The sequence below is a fragment of the Ips typographus genome, linkage group LG1 (genome assembly GCF_016097725.1).
Source record: "Ips typographus isolate SLU linkage group LG1, UJ_Ityp_2.0, whole genome shotgun sequence".
NCBI classification, from domain to species: domain Eukaryota; kingdom Metazoa; phylum Arthropoda; class Insecta; order Coleoptera; family Curculionidae; genus Ips; species Ips typographus.
Genome location: NC_138422.1, coordinates 2229470 through 2251002, shown reverse-complemented (window position 1 = coordinate 2251002; position 21533 = coordinate 2229470). Strand labels below are relative to the sequence as shown.

At 34.1% G+C, this 21533-nt stretch overlaps 3 protein-coding genes across 5 annotated transcripts; 1 reads left to right on the top strand and 2 right to left on the bottom strand.

Annotated features, from left to right (window-relative positions):
- Positions 1-13585: 13585 nt before the first annotated feature.
- Positions 13586-17543, bottom strand: LOC145737306 (poly(A)-specific ribonuclease PARN-like). The gene is made up of 12 exons (XM_081991942.1): positions 17372-17543; positions 17116-17311; positions 16736-17062; positions 16391-16673; positions 16217-16338; positions 16047-16165; positions 14496-14606; positions 14363-14438; positions 14255-14310; positions 14107-14193; positions 13804-14047; positions 13586-13744 (listed from the first exon to the last, which is right to left on the bottom strand). The coding sequence occupies exons 1-12, from the start codon at positions 17388-17390 to the stop codon at positions 13621-13623; spliced, it is 1764 nt and encodes a 587-aa protein (XP_081848068.1). The 5' UTR covers positions 17391-17543; the 3' UTR covers positions 13586-13620.
- Positions 17544-17644: 101 nt separating this feature from the next.
- On the top strand, positions 17645-18701 carry LOC145737731 (uncharacterized). Its single transcript, XM_081992564.1, has 3 exons — positions 17645-17960; positions 18064-18472; positions 18525-18701. The coding sequence occupies exons 1-3, from the start codon at positions 17767-17769 to the stop codon at positions 18597-18599; spliced, it is 678 nt and encodes a 225-aa protein (XP_081848690.1). The 5' UTR covers positions 17645-17766; the 3' UTR covers positions 18600-18701.
- tzn (hydroxyacylglutathione hydrolase tenzing norgay) lies at positions 18634-21483 on the bottom strand. 3 transcript variants are annotated; one of them, XM_081992446.1, is made up of 7 exons: positions 21323-21453; positions 21109-21235; positions 20888-21003; positions 20711-20832; positions 19174-19397; positions 18889-19121; positions 18634-18833 (listed from the first exon to the last, which is right to left on the bottom strand). In XM_081992446.1, exons 2-7 carry the CDS (start codon positions 21176-21178, stop codon positions 18690-18692), a joined length of 909 nt encoding a protein of 302 aa, XP_081848572.1. In that variant the 5' UTR covers positions 21179-21235; positions 21323-21453; the 3' UTR covers positions 18634-18689. The 3 variants fall into 3 exon arrangements, with proteins under 3 accessions (XP_081848572.1, XP_081848580.1, XP_081848563.1); XM_081992454.1 differs by lacking the exon at positions 21109-21235 and having other exon boundaries at positions 21323-21483; XM_081992437.1 differs by lacking the exon at positions 21323-21453 and having other exon boundaries at positions 21109-21257.
- Between the last annotated feature and the right edge of the window lie 50 nt (positions 21484-21533).

The window sequence follows — 21533 nt, the reverse complement described above, 5'->3', positions numbered from 1 at the left end:
ATAGGTTTTAGAGTCGATCGAAACTCAAGGACGAATCGACAGTTGTCGTGATGTTTTGAATACGAATTAATCGTTTATTTGGGTTGACGCCGATTTAAAGACGATATACTGTTAGTACTAGACGTTTATAGATCGTATTCTGAACACACTTCAGAAACCTAACTGGAATAAGTTTAATTTTAACTAAAAAGTACGTAGGTGAAGAAGAATTTCTTGAACAAAACCTGCTTCAACAAAATTCTTTTAAAATGTCTGTTTTGATGTCTGTGTTGCTTCACGACCCAGAGACTTATAGACTGGAAGAAAGTTGGGAGAATCTTCAAATTCACACAAATGAAAGCCGGGATTGAAAATTGACTTGAACTCTCAATCTGCTTAAGAGAGCAACACTGTCAATTTTGACATTCCATTTGCCTGGGAAACTGTCAATATTTTGGCGTTTTTTTCACGTTTTAGTCAAAGTTATCAATTTTGCTGTTGTCTTTTCTATGGTAAATTTGAGCAAAGTTATTAATTTTACTGTTCTTTTTAGGTGGTGTTTCTATGAAAATACCGCAAAACTTTACATTTTTAAAGCGCTTTCACTCTGTTTTAGTAGGTAATTTTTTTATTTGTATTTTCACGTTTCATGGTAAAATATGAAATTTTTAAAGAGCTTTCGCTCTGTTTACGTAAGTAACATTGTCAAATTTGACATTTTTACTAAGTTTTCCTGAAAAACTGTCATTATTTTGATATATTCTCAAGTTTCTTGTAGAGTGCTTTTCCTGCTTATTTCAGTGGTTGTTCCATTGTAAATTTGTAAAACTTGAAATATTTCATATTTTTGAAATGCTTTCATTTTGTTTAAGAGAGTAACAATATTAAAATTGCTATTTTTACTAAATTTTTCTGTCAAATTGTCATTATTTTCACGATTTTTTTATAGCAAAATTATCAATTTTACTGTTTTTTTAAGTGAGTTTTCTTTCCATGGCAAAACTGCAAAATTTTACTTTTTTAAAGTGCTTTCATTCCGTTTAAGTAAGTAACATTGTCAAATTTGAAATTTTTACTAAATTTTCCTGTAAAACTGTTATTATTTTGATATATTCTCAAGTTTCTTGTAGAGTGCTTTTACTGTTCTTTTCAGTGGTTCCATTGTAAAATTGCAAAACTTGAAATATTCCATATTTTGTTTAAAAGAGTACCAATGCCAAATTTGACATTATTACTAAATTTTCCTGTCAACTTATCATTATTTTGGTATATCTTCATGATTTTTGTACAGCAAAGTTATCAATTTTACTGTTCTTTTAGGTGGATTTTTGACATTTTTTAACGATTTTGACTGTTTAAGAGAATAAAACTATCAAAATTGAAATATTTACTTTCCAAGTTACATCCGTATATGTTTCACCATGTGTAAGTCAGTTGATTTTTGAACCTCCTTTCATACAGATGGAGTTACATGCCTGATGAAGCCAAAAAGCAGAAACACGTATCGCCGGGTTATCATCCTTGTTCCTTTCTGCTTCACTCTTTTTTTGCAATTTACCCAAAAAAACACTTTCCTGTCATTCATTACATCCGCGTTAAACTCTTCCATAGAGAAAAGTTTTTTTTTGGTTTTTCCTTCATTAAATTGCTAAAATTTTGGTCTTGATTAGTCAATTTGCCTGTATGTTAATATTTTGGCGTTTTTTCACGTTTTTTTTTTTAGAGCAAATCTATCAATTTTGCTGGTCTTTAAACCCACATTTCCACCGTTGTTTTTTGAACCGTGTTTAAGCGAAGAGTTTTGAATGTGACAGAACGAGTGGAAAAGGTCACAATCAGACCTACGCTTCAAGCTTGGCTTACATAAATCGGAGCAATAACATCTAAAGAGCTTTTACATGGTAAAATTGCAAAATTTAACATTTTTTAAGACACTGACAAATTTGACAGTTTTACTCGGCCTGTCAAACTATCAATATTTTTGGTCGTTGTTATCGTCGTTATTCTTCCAAATTGACGTATTTCATTTTTCATAAAAGCAGATTTAAGTTTTATTGATTAATTGTTAAGTTGTAAAATTGGAGAGTATAATAATTTATATACAGATTCATTTAATAAGTTTTTAATTTAAAAAAAAATATGTTTACTTTAAACGGTCAAAAAGCCACTTTTATATATTTATTTTAAATTGTCTGACAAAATGTCTTATATACTTACCAACCAACCAATAAGAATGGAGTGACATTACTTTGTGAGATAAAAGATTTTCTCATTTAAAAGCCAGTTTCTGTAAAAATAATCTTTGGATTGAAAAGTTTGATCAACCAGTATAGACCATTAACGACTACTTTATCGCCCGTTGTCAATGACAACTTATGATCGAAAGTTCTAGGGCGTAAAATCATTCTTTCCGCCATGCAAACATAGACATAAACTAACATTACAGATTTGTGCGTAAACAATTATATGGTAATTGAAAAGCATAGAATATATGAATTTAAATTACTATTACAAATGAATTTTGTATCCCTCCTTGTATCGGTTTCTAGTGATTCTGTAATGGTTTAGATGAAAAAAATAGTTTTTTCTAACCAATACCCCACCGCTTGACCGACTCCCTGCTCGCTGGAATTTACGCTGATTTTAATTGGTAAATTTACCATTAAAGTAGAATATTTACGTCGGTATGGGGGACCAGTAGAAACGCAATTGGCGGCAGTGGCGACTTAAACGTATGCAAATTTTCTTGTTGTTTTAGTACCCGGCCACGCACCGGTAAACACCCATTCGAATAGCATAATGATCGTTGGTTGGTACTGATTGATCTTGTTAACGGATTAATTTTCGGAGATGTCATAAATCGGGCTCGTTAAAAAGAACGGTGTCGTAGAGCTCGATTAAGAGGAAAAAAAACTGGACAGAAATTCTATCTATGGGAATCCGTGCGTGGGCCGCCTTTCGATGGACATTTTATCGTGTCCATTCTATTTTATTCGCACATAACAATATCTCGGGAAGAGTTACGTGCGACTCGAGACTGTTATGTGACGTACCGGTACCAGGCCCGCGATGTTTTATGTATGTACGGTGCGGCGTTTTTCTTGAATTATGTAACAGTATCGGGGCAATCTTTTTTTTCCGCGTTTACCTCTATTAAGATTCGTTCATTGATCGCGGATCGCCACGGGCACTTTTTTGAAGCGCAAAGTCGCCTTTCCGTGGATTTATAACGGGAATTAAAAACTAATCGACCGCGGTACACGGTCAGGATGAATGAACCGGCGGTTTGACCGCGGCATTGTAGTTGCTAGTCGAGAATCAAACAAAAACATCGAACAATTAACAACTTAAAGGACGTTCGATTGCTGATCATAACCCATTAATTCACAAATTCTTTTGCTAAATCTACTTTGTGACTCATTACTTCAACCAACTTTCAACAACCAATTCAATTTTGTTAAATTGAATGCTTAAACTGTACAGTACGTGCTAAAATGTCTCAAAGCTAAAAGTTCCTTGCTTAACCTACTGTTGATATCTCTTAGATAGCGTTTAGACTTTACGTTATTCGCACCTAAAAAAATTATTTCATAAACTTTATTTTAACGTGCATTTATTTGGAAACAAATTTTCTTTTATTAACTACCACAATTGCTGAGTTTAACTATACTTTGGAAAAAGTTAGTAGTCCCTAAAACTAATACAGGGTTAGCCACCCAAACCGTTTGTTAATACTTTATTAGGATCAAATATTTATAGAAATTTCAAGTTTTAGAAGTAACATAAATTGCGTTTTTTTTAGGTTATTGGATAGGAAATTTAATAGGGATTCTAAAAATGTGCTTAAATTTGTTATTTTCTCACTCCAAGTGGGTTTCTCAAGCAATGTTGTCCCTGGCTGCCCTTTTAAACTGGGTTTCTGGTAGTTCAAACTTTGACACCGCTTTTCTTTCCGACTGTGCCAAATTTTGTACTATTTTTTTAGGTTATCAGATAGAAAATTTAATGATGATACCAAAAATGTTCTTAAACTGTCATTTTTTCACTCCAAGTGGGTTTGGCAAGCAATTTTGTCCCTGACTGTCTTTACAATTTGTCTTCTGGCAGTTCGAACTTTGATACCGCTTTTCTCCCTAACTGTACTAAATTTTGTAGTGTGGATAAAATTATAGTACAGTTAAGGAGAAAAGCGGTATCAAAGTTCGAACTGCCAGAAGACAAATTGAAAAGACAGTCAGGGACAAAATAAAAAAAAACACAAAACACTCTTCATACATATACCAAATTGCGTATTTAGTAAGCTCTCGAAACTAGTTGGTTAATAACACCTGAACGCCATTTAGAACTTTTTGGCGTAAAATCAAAAGAAACGAGAAAAACTGGGTTGCTTTCCACTTTCTGCAATAGTTATTTGCGCAACAAGGAAGAAAAGTGCAACTTTTGCAAACAATTTGAGGCCCGAAGTTCTGCACACTCAATAAGCTGCAAAAGCTTTTTATACAAACCAGATTTTTACTCTGGTTCCTGTAACTTGTGATAATGTTTTATTTTCTACAGTCCGACTCTGGAAAGTTAACCTTACGCGACAAAGGCAAGTCCTACAAATTAAAACACATACGTATTTCTGAAACTGATCGTTAGTACGAAACAGTACTCGTACTATTTGCCAACATGACAACTGACATTTGACATTTTTGGACAAGGAGTCAGAACAATCATGGAGAGAATGGCACCGGCAGCGCTGTATGGGAGTCAGATCTGGGGAGTTAAAGCGAATGATAGCAAAGAGATAAGGCATTTAGGGGCGGCGGAGAGGAAGTTCCTGTTGGCCTCTGTTGGCCTCCATCCGATGTTACAGGAATTATGATGATTGATTGATTTTGATGAAAGGGGAATTTTGTGGTACACACGGACTGTCTGGCTGTCGTGGAGATACTGGGGAAACCCAGTGTTAACCGGTTGGTAGAAGGGGTGAGGAGTGACGTAGCGAAGCTCACTTGCAAAGGCAGATGATCTGGCCAGAAATGCCAGATGGCGGGGAGAAGTAGGGAGGTGGGAACAGATCCAATTATGGGAGAGAAAGAGAATCAAGCGGGAGATGAACGAATGGGTGATGAATGAGTGGCAAAAGAGTTGGGACACTACCCCGAAAGGGAGGGAGGTATACTAGCTCTGTAAGGAAGTGGTGGTCGACAGATTGCCGTTGTCATTCGGGGGCAGTCAGCTCCTGACGGGCCTTTACAATCTGGCCGCCTACCTCAAGCGAATGGGGCTCAAACAGGACAGGTGGTGCAAATGTAAAAGAGGAGTGTGACAGGGGGGAGAGAAAGGCGGTTAGAGAGAGCATGAGTTGTCATTGAGGGTAAACGGGAAATTGAATAGAAGCAGTGGGGATCGTAAATGAGTGGGGGAAAATGGCAATAGAGGAAGACAACAGACCGTAAGGGCGCTGTCTGGACGTTGAACGTAAATTAGGTAAAATTTGTAAAAATGTATGTATGACATTTGACATTAGAGAGAATGGGTAATCTCAAAAGTTTCTTTGGTCTCGTGATAGTGAACTTTCGAGAATCAGACATATGGAAATGAATTTATGATGGCAACTATCAGTTTTTAAACATGATAGTGGGTGTGAACGAATGGTTGGCTGGCGATTTCCGTAGAGAGGATGGTCGAAAACGATTAAGGCTGACCCCACGGCAGAAAAACGGTCAACGTTTATACGTTTCCACATTGGAAACCGGGCAGATAAGTCTTAATAGGAACAAGGGCTACCGTGGGGCCACTAGCGGCACCGCATTTATCAACCACGATACGGCCGAATGATTTATTCTTCGCCAGTTATCTGCCATCGACTGGCAGTCCTCGCCACTTGACATAATAATAAATTACGTTCGTCAATTTTTCAGTTATGACTTCGTCCTGTTATTCTAGATCGTACCTTGGAACAATGAGTCGCCCGTTTTGGCCTATCTAATAATGGCCGGCTGCTGCGCCATATCTCTAATATGTATCGTAATGACTACAATGTTTCTCGTCTTGTTTCTAGGATTTTATCTCTATTTATTCGACTCAGCAAGCAAAACTTGCGTATTTCTAAATGTTAAGTCAACGAAAAGATATTATAGAAGGAAATGTTTGGAATACAATTTTTGAGATCGTAACTTTGGACTAGTTAGAGGGGAGAAGGTTTAAAAAGTCAAAATTCCTAGAAATTTACTTGACAAACATGAAATTTGATTTTGTAGTAAAATTTTATTAAAAATTGACCTAAAACTGCAAATTTGTAAAAAAAACTACTCAAAAGTTAAATTTTTGTCATGCAAATCAATTTATAATTTTCAAAATTGACTTGACAAACATGAATTTGGCTGTCTAGTCAATATTTTTAAAAAATTGACCTAAAACTGCAAATTTGTGAAAAATCTACCTAAAAGTTAAATTTTCGTTCATGCAAGAAAATTTTTCAATTTGGAAGTCATGAAAATTGACTTGACAAACATGAAATTTGATTTTGTAGTAAAATTTTATTAAAAATAGACACAAAACTGCTAATTTGTAGAAAAATTAGTCAAAAGTCAAATTTTCATCATCCAAATCAATTTTTAAATTTGTAAGTCAATTTACAAATGAAGACAAAAGTCCATGAAAATTGACTTGACAAACATGAACTTGACTGTCTAGTCAATTTTCTTAAAAAATTGACCTAAAACTGTAAATTTGTGAAAAATCTACCTAAAAGTTAAATTTTCGTTCATGCAAGAAAATTTTTCAATATGGAAGTCATGAAAATTGTCTTGACAAACATGAAATTTGATTTTGTAGTAAAATTTTATTAAAAATAGACACAAAACTGCAAATTTGTGGAAAAATTAGTCAAAAGTCAAATTTTCATCATCCAAAGCAATTTTTAAATTTGTAAGTCAATTTGCAAATGAAGACAAAAGTCCATAAAAACATGAACTTGACTGTTTAGTCAGTTTTCTTAAAAAAATTGACCTAAAACTGTAAATTTGTGAAAAATCTACCTAAAAGTTAAATTTTCGTTCATGCATGTAAATTTTTCAATTTGGAAGTCAATTTACAAATAAAACGAGAAGTTAAAATTCACAAAAATTGACTTGTCAAACATGAAATTTGATTTTGTAGTGAAATTTTATTAAAAATTTACCTAAAACTGCAAATTTGTACAAAAATTACTCAAAAGTCAAATTTTCGTCATGTAAATCATTTTTTGAATTCGTAAAAATCTGGTTGCTCTAGAAGCTTTTGCAGTTTATTGAGTGTGCAGAACTTCGGGCCTCAAATTGTTCGCAAAAGTTGCACTTTTCTTTCTTGTTGCGCAAATAACTAATGCAGGAAGTGGAAAGTAACCCAGTTTTTCTCGTTTTTTTTTGATTTTACGCCAAAAAGTTCTAAATGGCGTTCAGGTGTTATTAACCAACTAGTTTCGAGAGCTAAATAAATACGCAATTTGGTATAATGTATAAAGAGTGTTTTTTTCATCAAAGTATCGATCGAACAAAAACGTAGTACGACACGGTTATGCAGGAGCAATCAATAGATGCCAATACGGCACAAAACGTGAAATGCCGCTCGTAAAACCGGCATATATGGCCAAGTTCGCATCTTCAATCATAACCGAATGGCTCTGTTATGTTACCGGCTCCCGTGGGAAACTTACGTTGATAAATCAAAAAGAAGCGCGGCTCCGAGATCAATTTATCGATCCGTTTCCTGCTCCGAACTGGTAAATCATTTTCGAGAGATATTAAAATCGAAGATAAACGGCTAATAAATCGGCATGTCAATCGTCCGTTTATAGAGTGATTTTCGTTGTGGTAAACGCCCGGTCATTTCTGGTTTTCACTGTACGACAACGTCCGCATAAATGGACTAGAGCCGTAAATTGCCGCCAAGTTAGAATCTGTTAAATCTGAAATTCCGTAACTCTATCTCTTCAAGAGATAAGTCGATTATCTCGGACGTCTAATCTCCACAGGGGACTGCGCCTATTAACTGAGTTAAAACGCTTTTAAAGTCCGCGTGAATGCGGTTTTCGAGTGTTGTTAGATCGTTAGGAAGTGCGTGGCGAATTTTCTTCCAACATTCGTCAGTTTTACGTTTATCTCTCAGAAATTAAAACGAGCGGACAAGAAATTGTCTGTCACTAATTTACAGTTAAGTTAGCTTTGTAGCAATGAGTTTTATGGCCACCAAACCAAGAAAAACCTTTTTTTTAGGGTGTCTATCGTCTATTCATTTTTTTTTTAATCTACCCTTTAGCATGCAATTCTACCTTAAGTAGAAATCTAATTAAAAGAAGAATATTTGTAAAATTGACATTTAAGTTAAAAACCCAAACTTGTATAGTAAAAAATCTGTATCCAAATTTAATGAAACATTACTTTAAGCAGCATTGTAGTAAATTAAATCAATTTACTGTCAATTTGTGAGTCATCTAGGCATGAACAACACGAACATAAATGTAGTAGTAATTCAACTTAAGGATAGCTTTACTAGCCTAAAAGAAGAACCATTAACTTTGCTATTTATTAAAATGACTGTAATAGAAATTCCACATTCAGGGCATTCTGATTGTTCAATTAACAGGCATAAATTGAAGAGTTTTTTCTATCACAGTTTGAGTGGCATAAGTTTCGGATCCAAACGCGTTATGATCTAAAAATCACATGACACCATAATTTTAAAATTCCAGGGTGGTCACGTGACTTTTGAATTTTCACGCTTTTGGATTCGATTTTAAATAGACTTCATACAAAAAGAAGAATAATTGAGAGTAACAAGAAAAGAAGGAGAAAATCGTTGGATAAAAGATTTGCCCCAAATATTAGTATTCAACCAGATTAAAGAAGGGTGGTAGAAGAAACAAATTTTACAAAAGCTACTTTACTTATTGGTTGTTCTAATATAAAAATATCCCAAAAAAATACTTTCAATGTATTAAACATAGGTCAGCATTGTCCTGCGGACAAGACAAATGTGCTGAGTAGTAAACGTTAACTTTACAACCGATGAACTCATTACATAGAAATCAACTGATTAACGCAAAACAAACCGGACGAACGTAAACTCAAATGATTTATAGTTAATTAGTGTAGAATACCTTCGGCATTTTTTTCCCTCAAAGGTGCAAAAATCGCAAGTAAATATTTGCTTTCGCTTTATAACAGTTTCGGCAGTAAAAACGTTTATGGTGTGGGTTAATGCCTGTGTGGTGCTGTTCACTGTTTCAACGCATTTATAGTTGTGGTTGCCAACCTCTAGGCGAGATTTAACTCAAAAAAATTAATTAAATCTGTTTAAAACGAGATTGCCATTAATTGAATAAAATTACTGGGTTTCCTTCTTTTAATTGCGTGTCGTTATTATGGTGAGTGAAATAGTTTTTGTCGTGTTTAATGATATTAACTGGTAATTTTTTTTTGGGTTCACTGAGTATACATCAGGGTTAACCAACCAAACTGTTCATTAAAAGTTTATCAGGATCAAATAGAAATTTGAAATTTTAGAAATAAGATAAATTCGATGCGTGCTATATTTAACCGGTCAACTTGCTTATTTTAAATTGAATACCCTGTATATAATTGTGTTTTTGAATAGTCCTATTGGTGTTTCAAGATAAGTGATACTCCCTCTGGTGATCAGTTTTGAATGTCATTTCTCGGTTTGTTTACATTGATTTTGGTTAGGAATTTAGCAATTGTTTCTATCTCTCTCTCTGTCTCAATCAAATTATGAGATATGACACTACAAAAACTAGAACCGTAATTTTTCCAACGTCAATATTTCGAAAACCGTTCATCAAAAATCCAAACACTATAATGTACAGGGTATTCCATTTAAAATAAGCAAGTTGACATCTACTTCCTGGCCGCATTCGTTTTTAGGCTCCATGGAGCGAGCAGAGCATTTTTGACGACACGATGACGTAATTTGGCAAAACCATAACTTGACCAATTGTCAAACTACGTCATTGTGACGTCTAAAAAGCTCTGCCCGCTCCATGGAGCCTGAAAACGAATGCGGCCTTTATCTCATTCTGGATAGGAGTTGTGACACTTAAAAACCTGAAAGTGTCATTTCTCAAACGTCAATATCTCGAAAACTGTTAGATGATACCTACATGAAAAATATTTTAAATCAATAGGACTATTCAAAAATACAATTAAAATAAGCAAGTTGACATCTACTTCCGGTTAAACCGGAAGTGACAAAAACATAGCACTTCTCAAATTTCTTTTAATTCCAAAATTCTAATAACATTGGATCCTAATATACTTTTAATCAACGGTTTAGGTGGCTAACCCTGTATAGCAGACCAATTTTCTTTTTGCTTAAATCCTCTGAATTAGGCTTTGTAATTTTTTGAACTGATAAAAAAATGTAATTAAATGACGTAACCATCAACTACAATGACTTGGTCTATATATAACCTCTACATAGCTGTTAGTTTGGTGTTATTAAGCTGTAACTTCCATGCTGGATAGCTAATTACTTGAAAGGTATTATTTACCTGACGTTAGCCATATAAATTCCATTTATAAAATTTATCATGTAAATTATATACGGCAATTTTTGTTTTTTTGGTCGTTTTATAGTCGTATCATGCTAGGTGATTTCTAGAAGAGCCTATATAAACGAATTAAATCTATAAACCGGATTGACGCGCTTGAATCCGAGTCACTAATCAAAAGAAATTGCATTTCGCATTTAAATAATGAAGAAAGCCAATTATGAAGCGACTTCCTTATTTATGAAAACTGGACAAAAAAACCACGGTGCAGGTCGATTTCCTGTCTACAGAAAAAGACAGGTGGCGAAATCCCGTAAAAGGATCGCAGCACTACGTAAAATGGCATTTTTAACGCGCCCATCCATTATTTATGAAAATACCTAACTGTTTCGTTTCCATCGACCTAATAAATCAAATCTATTTTGAATAATGTCCGGAGCGTGTACGAAAACAAAGTAATGCATTCCTAAAGGCTTTTTTTCACTTCTCTCCAGCTCTCTAGTCGATTGGTTACCACTTAACGATTATATATTAATGACTCGGGCAATTCGATGTGAAACACAGAAACTAGATATGGAGAAGTTGATTTAGTAGTGCGTAAGGAAATTTAATCAGATCCTTGAACTTAAGGCCGCTTATATGTACATACACGAGGCGAATTCTAATTGAGGCGTTCTCGCATTCTGCAAATAATGTAAACCGCTCGGCCAGGAAATTAATCCCTTGTATATTGCCCATTAATAATCTCTCTATTTTATTTTAAAGTTGAGGTATTTATTTAATTAGTTTGTTTGTTTCAGGTTCCTACTACACCAAGCTGAGCAGAGTCGAGGATCAGAAGTGTGTACGTGTAACTCTTGGGCCTTATAGGTTCAGTTGACGGTTTTTTGAAATGCTACTGGCCTGTTAAGTCCCAAGGGTTGCGGCACAGTTTCAACCCCGTGATATTGCTGTATTATGGATAGTTGACGTTTCGAAAAGAGTTGAGACAAATTTGGGGTTTCTTAGCGGCATTTGCCAGTATTGAACGATTGCAATGCCCTTGGAAATCCCAAAAATGCTCAATATGTCTTCCGAATGACTATTATTGAACTTATTTTTGAAAATACAGACATAAATAAAAAACTATATAATTTGTTTCCATTCCTATATGTAGTTATTTTTACGTTTCACTTAGGTTATAGTCATCCTTATAATTTTCTCCCGATCAAACTATCTAGAATACAAGATACAACAACATGATATAAATAACATAATACAACAAGAATTTAAACTTTTTTCTTGAATTAAGCAATGAAAACCAGTTGATGGTCATAAATGTAAATTTTCCATTTGAAAAACCGCGCGTTTCATCTTTTTTTAGAACTTTTTATCTTCACTTGCTTGAAATCACTAATAGGCAGCACAAAAAGCAAAATTTTCAAAATAAGTTCTGAAACGGTAAATGGAAAAACTGTACTGATGGAAGAAAAAGCTTCTTCTTTGCCAAGTTTACCAAACATAATAATTAGGCACTAGAGCGAACGTACAGGGTGGTCCAAATTAAACGGTTCAAATTTCCTTAACAATCATTTTTTATGCGCTCAAACTAGAGACCCTCTAGTGCTAAAGTGTTACAACCTTAGCAGGGTCAGATTTACCTTATAGCAAGAGTTCCTTCAAAGTGAAGGATTGGATTGGTTTGTGAGAAAGGGTAAAATATAGATAGGTTGCAAATAGCAAAAATACCTATCAAAGTGAAGGATTTGGGGTTTGTTTGGTTGACTGTCTTATTGGGACAGCGTTACTTGTTAGGTTTGAGAGAGAGTTTGTTTCAAATCGCAGTTTGATTTTAGTCCAAAATTCGGTTTCCCACACCAGATGGTCCAAATGGGCCATCTGGGATAAGCTTAAACAGAGAAGACTGTGTGAAAAATAACTGTGTTCTTTAAAGAAGTTAGAATTTGCTACGCTTAGAAAAGAAATATGGCTGAACCCTACAAAATGGTTCTTAGTAATCTACGTTTGATGGGTTGTAAATGAAATTGCTCTTGTGACACATCTGGCATTAGGTTAATAAATTGTTGGACTTTGACAACACTAATTCTAAACATACCTTCTTTCATAGAGATTGACAATTAAACTGCAGAAACTGTCTGGCAAATATAAATTGTTTCCCTAAATTTGACTTTTCTACAAAACTAAATTAGTTTGTCTGTGGTATGGCTTAACAAAAACAAAACTTTTTAAATCACCGGGAATCTGTAGGGGTACTATGTAACTTGATAGAGATGGAAACAGAGATTTAAACAAGGCAAACTTGTAGTAGGACATGCAAGTCAAAGTGAGATAAAGAAAGAAATGTCTATTCTATTTCCTTACATAGTTCCACTGCTGGAACGCTCAAGCTGGGAACCGTGAAATATCAATGAAAACCTTTGGAACTAATCTAAGACATGAGTGAATTCTGACGTCACCATTTACTGCGTCACTGCCACTTCGGCTGGGATGGAAAGTAGTCTATTCACGATTTTTTTGGATTCAGATCACAAGTAAACTGAAACCGTCAAGTCAGACATTTTTTAGTTAAATGTTCATCCTGATCATTCTTAACATTAGTTGTGTTCGGTTATTCCTCGCAGGACCAAGCAGACTTAAATTTGACAGTTGTCAAATGACAATCAATTCTGTACGATTAGCGCAGTGACATGATGACTGTCTGATTGGTGAAAAGAGAGACGTAATTTTGCTAACTAGGGACTTTATAGTAGAGTGATAGTTCAATAAAGAATTTCATCATAAGTTGACTGTCCAAATACTCCAAATTATAACGTTAACAATGAACGAATATTGTAATTTTCAGTTATACCACATTGAACTTGTAAAAGAATAGATAATAAATGTCTTTCTTAATTTCTCACTTTGACTTTCATTTTTTCTGCAAGGAAATCTGACCTGTTAGAGCCACTTTATCAAAAAAATGTGTATAAATCGCAGCACTGTTTATAGTTGTTTTTATATAACCAACTCAAAAGTGTACTGAAATAAGTAAACTGCTTAATATTGGAAATAAAATAAAACGCCCTGGAATGAAAATTGAATTTCATAATTAGTAAACAAACAAATCAGTCCCAAGCTTCACATTCAGCAAACGTTTTAGACTTGGACGAAGTTGAATCGGTGCCCTCCTCTTCCTCTTCAACCTGTTCTTCAATTGGATCGATTGATCGTTTCGATCTGGAGAAACTTCTGACAAACCATGTTAACTTCAATATTCGAGTTTAATTTAGTCAAGTAACTTATTTTACCCTTCAAAACTATCAGTTTTGCGACGTTTGGTCTGAGGAGGCCCGTCGCCTGAAGACATACGACGTTTCACCGGACTGGGCAAAATAGCTTTCAGGCCTGCCTGCATCGCTTGGCGTTTCGCAAACGTCATTATACTGTAAGTGTCGCTTTGGGACAAAGTTCTTAAGGCCACTGCCGCCTGATCCCGTTTGGACAAACCTACGTAAGCTGAAGTATCGCTGATCCATGCCACGTACACGTTACCTGATTACACGTAAAGGATCAGTGTTAAATATTGTCTTAAAAGACAACAAGAAACTAACCAAAAGGGCTGAACAGCTGTACGATGTTATTAGTTGACCATTCCTTAGGGAAGGTTAAGTAAAATACGTGTTCTCTGGACGGAGTAACTAGCAAATTACAAGAATTATCAAAAAACATGTAAGCAAATAGCATTTAGGTTTAACTTACGGTCAGGTCCCATCAAGTTTAGGTACTGATTATCGGTCAAAACCATCAAAAACACTCTACAAACAAAACGGAATTTAAAATGAACAATCAATTTGATGCTACTCTTACCGGTTTAAGTAAGGATTAAGTAACTTTTGTCCTGTTTGGTCAAAAATATCACTGTTCGGTAAGTCCATTTGTGAACCTTAAAGGTTAAATAAATGCTTCAAAACTGAATAAACCCAGTTATTGACACCCTTACCCAAGTACTTCCACATGGCAATCAAACAATAACCGGTAATAAATGAGTCGTAACCAGCTTCGTGTTCTTTACTGTCTTTGATATCATAACCCAAACCGCCTTCCTCTACTTCTGTAATGAGTAGTAGAGTAGTGAGTGAAGATACAAAAGTTGTGTTTAAATATTTTCTGTGTAATTTTCTAGAAAAACATTAACTGGGACAAGACAAGAAAAATAGAAAAAAGACTGTTAATTGCATAAAAGACGTTGATTTCAGGGTCGATGGTTTGGCAGTAATGAGCGCTGTTGCCAGGTTTATATACTTGAAATTTTATTTTGTTGCTTTTCAAGTTTTTGGAAACCTCTCTCTCTTGGAAGTGACTCTAGACGCATCTGGTAGATTTACATTTTAAAATAACAGATAGTGCCTTCTCAGTTTGCAAGTCAGTTTTAATTTAATTTAACTTAAGTTAAGTTTGAATGTAAGAGATTAAGTGCAAAATATTACAGTCTAAACTAAACTTCAATCAGTCTCAATCGTCTTTAAACCCATGTAATGAGTAAGTAAAGAAACTGAAGTAATTCTCAACATATTGTGTATATATGTTGAGAATTACTTCAGGGTAAAATCGGGAAAAAAAAGTGCTTAAAAAGCAAAATCATTTTTCTCAAAAAAAAAACAGAAAAATCTGTAAAAAAGCTTTAAAAAACTCTAACTCTTACAAGGTTCTAGGAATTTTTGGAAGCTTCTAGACTGTTTTGATATCTTCTGAGAGCTTCTAGACTAGTTGAGGAGTTTCTGTAGTGTTTTGAAATCGTTTTAGACTACTTTAGGAGCATTGAAGTTTTTGGACTGCTTTTAAGACATTTTACTTTAAACTTTTGGAAGCTTTTAAACTGCTCTAGAAGCATACGGAAGATTTTAGGCAGCCTTAAAATTTTTTGAGAGCTTCTAGACTAGTTGAAGATTATTTGGAAAACCCTATACTGCTTGAGAAGCATTTTGCAGTTTCTCCAGTGTTTTAAAACAGTTTTAGATTAATTTAGGAGCATTTAGAAGGTGTTTGAACAGAGTTTAAAGCGCCTTGAAGGTTCTGGACTGCTTTTAACTCATTTGAAACCTTGTAGATGGTTTTAGAAACTTTTGGAAGCTGTTAAACTGCTCTAGAAGCATACGGAAGCTTTTAGATAAATTGAAAAGCATTTGGAGGCTTTTAGAGTGTTCTAAAAGTAAATTGCAATAGGGCAAATGACGTAATGACATCTGCCAACTACAGTGGCTTGATCTACACTATAGATTCTGTACATTATTTTAAAAAATCAACCCAAAGTATAAAATACAACATTCTAAGTAAGTTAACAAAACAAACAACAAAAAATTAAGAAATTAGAAATTCCAAACACAGTTGAGTTCTTTAAAAAATATGAAAGAGGATTTTAGACATTCAGTCTAACAATATCTTCAAAACAAGGTTCAAAAAATATACTTTGAAAATTTAAAAATCCAGCAAGTAGGATAATATACCTTAATATATTGTGAAATTATAAAAATCTAAAATTAAATAAACTTACCAAACTGAGGAATATCAATAGATTTTTTCAACAAACTCTCCAATAACTGACTCAAAACAGTAGAGTTTACAAACTCCTTAAAAGGCTCCCAACTTGACATATATTTAGTATCTAAAATTCTGACAAAATTGCTATTAACTGAATGTCTTGCCAACAAAAACTATATTTACTTAGGTAATAAGGAAGCTGCACAATCCTTAAAGTCCAAATAGTCATTAGGTAGTGGAGTTAAAAACTTATCAATAGTGTGCAATAAGTCCAACAATAAATTGTGCCCCACAACTAATTTACCCTAAAAACATTCTAATTTCAAATTCAGGATGCTAAACTTAAGCAAAACTTACAGAATCAACAATCATTCGAATGACTTTACTGAAACCAATGTAATCTTCCATTTGAGCAATCAGATTTGCATACTTCTTCTCCTCTGTATCACGCCTTTCTTGAGGAGTTTTCAACCTACTAGCAATTAGAATTCTGTCTTTATCCACGTTTCGAGTTTCCAGCTCTATTTTATCCCAAAATTTTTCAGTATTAGTCTGGTAAATTAATCGCCTGAGGAATGCATTACATTTAGGGAGTTTCAGCTCCTGTTCCTCAGAAGCTATAAAATCCTCCAAAGATTTTCTGTACACAAACAGCACAACATAATTATAAAGTAAAGCAGAAATACAACTTGCAACACCCACATGATATTGTCAATAAATTCCTGATTCTCCTTAGGTATTGGTATTATATTATCATGATTATTGGAATTTGACCTGAAATTGGCAAACTCCAACTGTTTTTTATGTTCTTCTGTCAATTTAGTTCTACACTTTTCCTCTTCTACATTGTTCATGTAGGAAATTCCCTCCTTGAATAATTTATTAAAGTCAAACTCCTGTCCAATTAGGAAATCTATACTGGAAGTTTGACAAAGGAACCTCTGATCTGCTATAAACTTGTTCACTGGCCGTCGAAATATGTAGAAATTGTAGCTTTTGTGTTTGAACTTGTCACTTGTGGGGTCAAATCTGAAATGATTTAATTGAAGGAATTTTTTCTATTGGTGGGAGTCTAATCTTACCTGAACAGCGTAATTCCATACTGAATTACAAGAAACTCCCTACAGTCTTTAATAACCTTTTCATAATACTGCTTAGGGGTGTCAAAGGCATTAATGTAGTTTAGTGCAGTTTTTAGTCCTGTAAATTCACAGTCTATACTCACAAAGGTACAGTTGCTAATTGCTTGCTGGATCTCAGGCAAAGTGGAGTTTAGATCTATAAAGTTAGTTATTTTAGCAGCTATAATAATGAATGTATTAAAGAAAACTGTCTTACTTGATTGAGTGACCTCCATTTTATTGTCACAAGGTTTTAGAACAACACTAATTAATAGGACAGTAAGAAATACATACTTTCTATAACCCGAATAGTAAAATATCAACTATTTCTTTGAATCACAGAATAAATTCACAATTTACAAACAAAACAAAACTTTTTTCTAGTTTCTAACCTCAAAACAAAACAAATGAATGACAAATGTCATGGTAGCAAACGCCTGAAACTTAGGTTAAGACGACTTGTTTACTATATTTTTTAACTAACCTCAAAAAAAATATAATTATAAAATAATAAGTAAACAAACAATGGCCAGGAAATATTATCACAGTTTGGTGTTATTTTATCATTTATAAACGAAATTTTATCACTAACTGAAATTTAGTACAACAAAAATGATGTCAGATGAGTCTGAAAATGATGTAGCATTTGAGGAACCTCCCCAAGAAAATGATCTCTACTACAACAAATACAAAATGTTGTTGGAAGAGTGCGCCCGGTTCCAAAGAGCCAATGAAATACTGGTGTTTCGGATACAGGAGATCAACAAAATCACCAAACGTAGACATAAAGAAGTGCAATTTTTTAGGTAAGTCTGTATGAACCGTATAGAAGTAAGTTCACCATAAACCCCTTCAAACTTAACTTGAATACTTACATAATGCAAGAACCATTGTTTATTATAAAATTAGACAGAGACTTTCAAACATCCATGGAGAGGACTGGTCAGTAATCCCTCCTGATGAGTTGTCTGAGGAGGAAGAGGACATTAAACCCAATGTCGCCCTCCTGATTCCCAAGAAGGAAATTAAACAAGAAAAAGTTGAGGAGCCAGTCAAAGAAAAACCTGAAAAAGTTAAGCCTGAGAAACCTAAAGGGGCCAAACGACCCCCAAGAAAGAAAGTACCCAAGAGTGAAAAAGACCCCAATGCTCCCAAAAGACCATCAAACCCTTTCTTTCAATTTTGTCAGGAACAAAGACAGATCCTTATGGAAAGGATTAACTCAGATTTAAAACCTGGAGAAGTGGAACCTTCCAAACAGGAACTAACCAGACAGCTGGCGTTGAAATGGAATTCATTGTCCACACATGACAAAAAGGTAATTTTTAACTTTTTCTAAAATCAGTATAAGTGTGTAATCCAAATTTAAGGTGTACGTTGATCGATACGAACGATCAAAAGAAAAGTATAATGCAGAAATGGAGGATTACAAAAGAACTAAATGATGATGAGGTTGGTTAGTTTGCTAAGTTAAGTTAATAGTTTTTAAGTTTTATTTCAACACCACAGCTTTATAATAAAAACAACAAAAACAATCAAGCTTTAAATGAGTCCTTCTCTTTACGGATAGCTTGCATTGTAGATACGGCTGTATCGCAACTTGCATGTCTTTGTACTGAGCCCATCATCACTCTCATAAATGGATTGATTTTCTTTTCTTGAGAAATTGTAGAAGGCACCTAGAAATTATACATACAGAATGCCTAAGCAGGAAATAATCATCAGTGGAAATACCGTTGGAATTCCTTTACTCCTTTTCTCCTCCGCTTCTGATATCGCTTTCAAAATATCCCGGTTTTCGCCTTCCACGTGTCGCGCAAATTTCAAATTCTGTTGCGTGTATTCATGTCCGCAAAATACCAAAGTGTCATCAGGCAAATTGGACAATTTCTCCACAAGCGCCGAGTACATTTGTTGAGCTGTTCCCTCAAAAAATCGTCCGCAACCGGCCACAAAAAGTGTGTCACCTGTTTGATAAACAATAGGGTTACTGGACAGTTTAAATTCTACTGAACTAACCGGTAAACACTGCCGATTGTCCTTTCTGATCTGTCAAATAATAACAGATGTGACCAGTAGTGTGGCATGGAGTAAAAAGACACTCCACATTAATGTCTCCAATTCGAAACTTGTCCCCGTCTTTTACTTGATTGGTTAGGGCACCGATTCGTTTGTCTCCGCCGTATACTTGGAGTGGTGCTGGCGCTTTTTTCACCAGCTCCTCATTGCCACCAGCATGGTCCCTTCAAGAATGATTAAATAACTAAATTGTTTTGAGAAAACAGTTTTACAAACTAGTGGCAGATTTAAGAAAGAAAATATGCAAAAAGTTATACATATTTTCTTTTTTTTCACTAAAAATTGTATAATTAAGTAACCAGTTCCATAAATTCAAATATAAACTTAAGTTATCTTTTAAACAGGCTTGAGGGTGCCAGGAAAGTATTTACAATTTACATTATTTACAAACATAGAAAACAATTATAAATCTCTAGATCTCCATCTTCAATAGGAGGCCATGAAGAAACAAAATTTGACATTTGGTCAAAAGCTACTTCGTTAGAATCCGCCGCCGGAAGGAACCACTTAATTTTTTTCTAAAAATCAGGTGACCTCATGATTACAAAATTATACGCACGTCACGTGACCTTTGGATCATATCGCGTTTAGATCCGAAAGAAAACGACTAATTTCCTAGTTGTCATTGTTGTTGTCACTATGACATCTATTTTGAATTTAAAATTTGAATTACTTTCACTAAAGTGCTAAAAGGTATTAAAAGTAAAGTTAAAGTTGCATATTTGTGTTGTTTGTGAGTTTTGTGAGTGATATGAGAGTGTCAGATTATCAATATGAATTACTTTTTTGATGATAAATAACATTACCTATACAGTATGAGCACCACAAATAGTATGTTGTGGTGTTATCTATAGTATTATTGAATTTGCGATGGTAAAAGTTACTACTTATTTACTATAGTACACACTTTTTTTTTATCAAAACCTAATATTAACAAATAGAAAAACAATAAAACATTTCACATTTTATAGTGAAAGAACTTTGACGCCCTCTAGTGGCCAAACGGTGTAATCAATCAATTCATGTGGGGATATTTTTGGAAAGCTTGAAATCTGCCCTATCCTTTGTTTCCTATGACATTTTAACGTAAATTATCAAATAAGGGAGTACACTATTCTAGAGTTTTTACTGTTTTATGTAAACCAAATTTAATTGGCTTAGCAAAACATATCTAGTGGCCATGCAAAATGCCCTCTCGCGGAGAAATTATCATAATAGCTATGTCCAATCTGTCAAAATGTGACTTCAAACAGTTCCATTGACATGTAAATCTAGATTGAAGAGATTTATAATGTTTTCTATGTTTACAAATTGACAGTTGTCAAAATAAAATCACAATTTTCACTTTTATAATAATCAATTTTAAAATAAATGAAAATACTTGCTATTTTCATTACTACCTTTAGATAGATCAAATAAGATATTTTTTTTGTCTTAAACTAACTTAAAAAGACTGTAAACCGAGCTGTAAACCTACCAGTGGTGATGTGTTGTTAACACTTTAGTTAAATTAACTCCAGCATTTTGTACAGCTTCCAGTACAGTGTCAGGTGCAACTGGATCTACAATTGCAGCTTCCTTAGTTGCTTCATCAGTGATCTAAATTAACAATTTCAATACACTTTTCCACAATTTCTTAACTACCAAATCATACCAAGTACATGTAATTGTCAGACAATGCAGGAAGAACAGTGACTTTCATTTTTGGCAGTTCAATTTGTATGTGAGAACTGTGGGAACCTCTATAGCCAACGTTTTTCAAGGCTGAAACTAAAAAAATCACCACTTTTACTTCACTTATCTTACTAGATTTGTTTAGTGAGGACTTTGGACTAAACATTGAGGAGCTGATCTGTATGTAAATATTTCACTTACTTTTACAATAAGCGGCAGTAAGACCTTGCACTACCCGATTAGGCAGCAAATAGGACAGCAAACTAAACATTGTACAGACCTCAACATTTACGCCAATTTTGTAAGTTCAAATTTTTAGGAACAATCACTGCCAATGTCAGAATTTTGAAAAAAAAATTGATAAAAATAATTGGTACCATAACCTTGAAAAGTGTTTACAAACTGGTGTTTTTACCTGAGATATAAGCACTGAAAAATTGTTTCAATCCAATTTTTGATTGCAAATAGAAATGTTTAGAAAAACACTGAAAAAGCTTTTTATTTGAGTTTTGATTGTTTATAGGTAAGTTAAATAATAATAGAAGAAAACATGTCTGTCATCTGTCAACGCATTTATTGCAGTGACAAATTAGTATCACGTGATCATCTCATGCTCTGCTTCGATG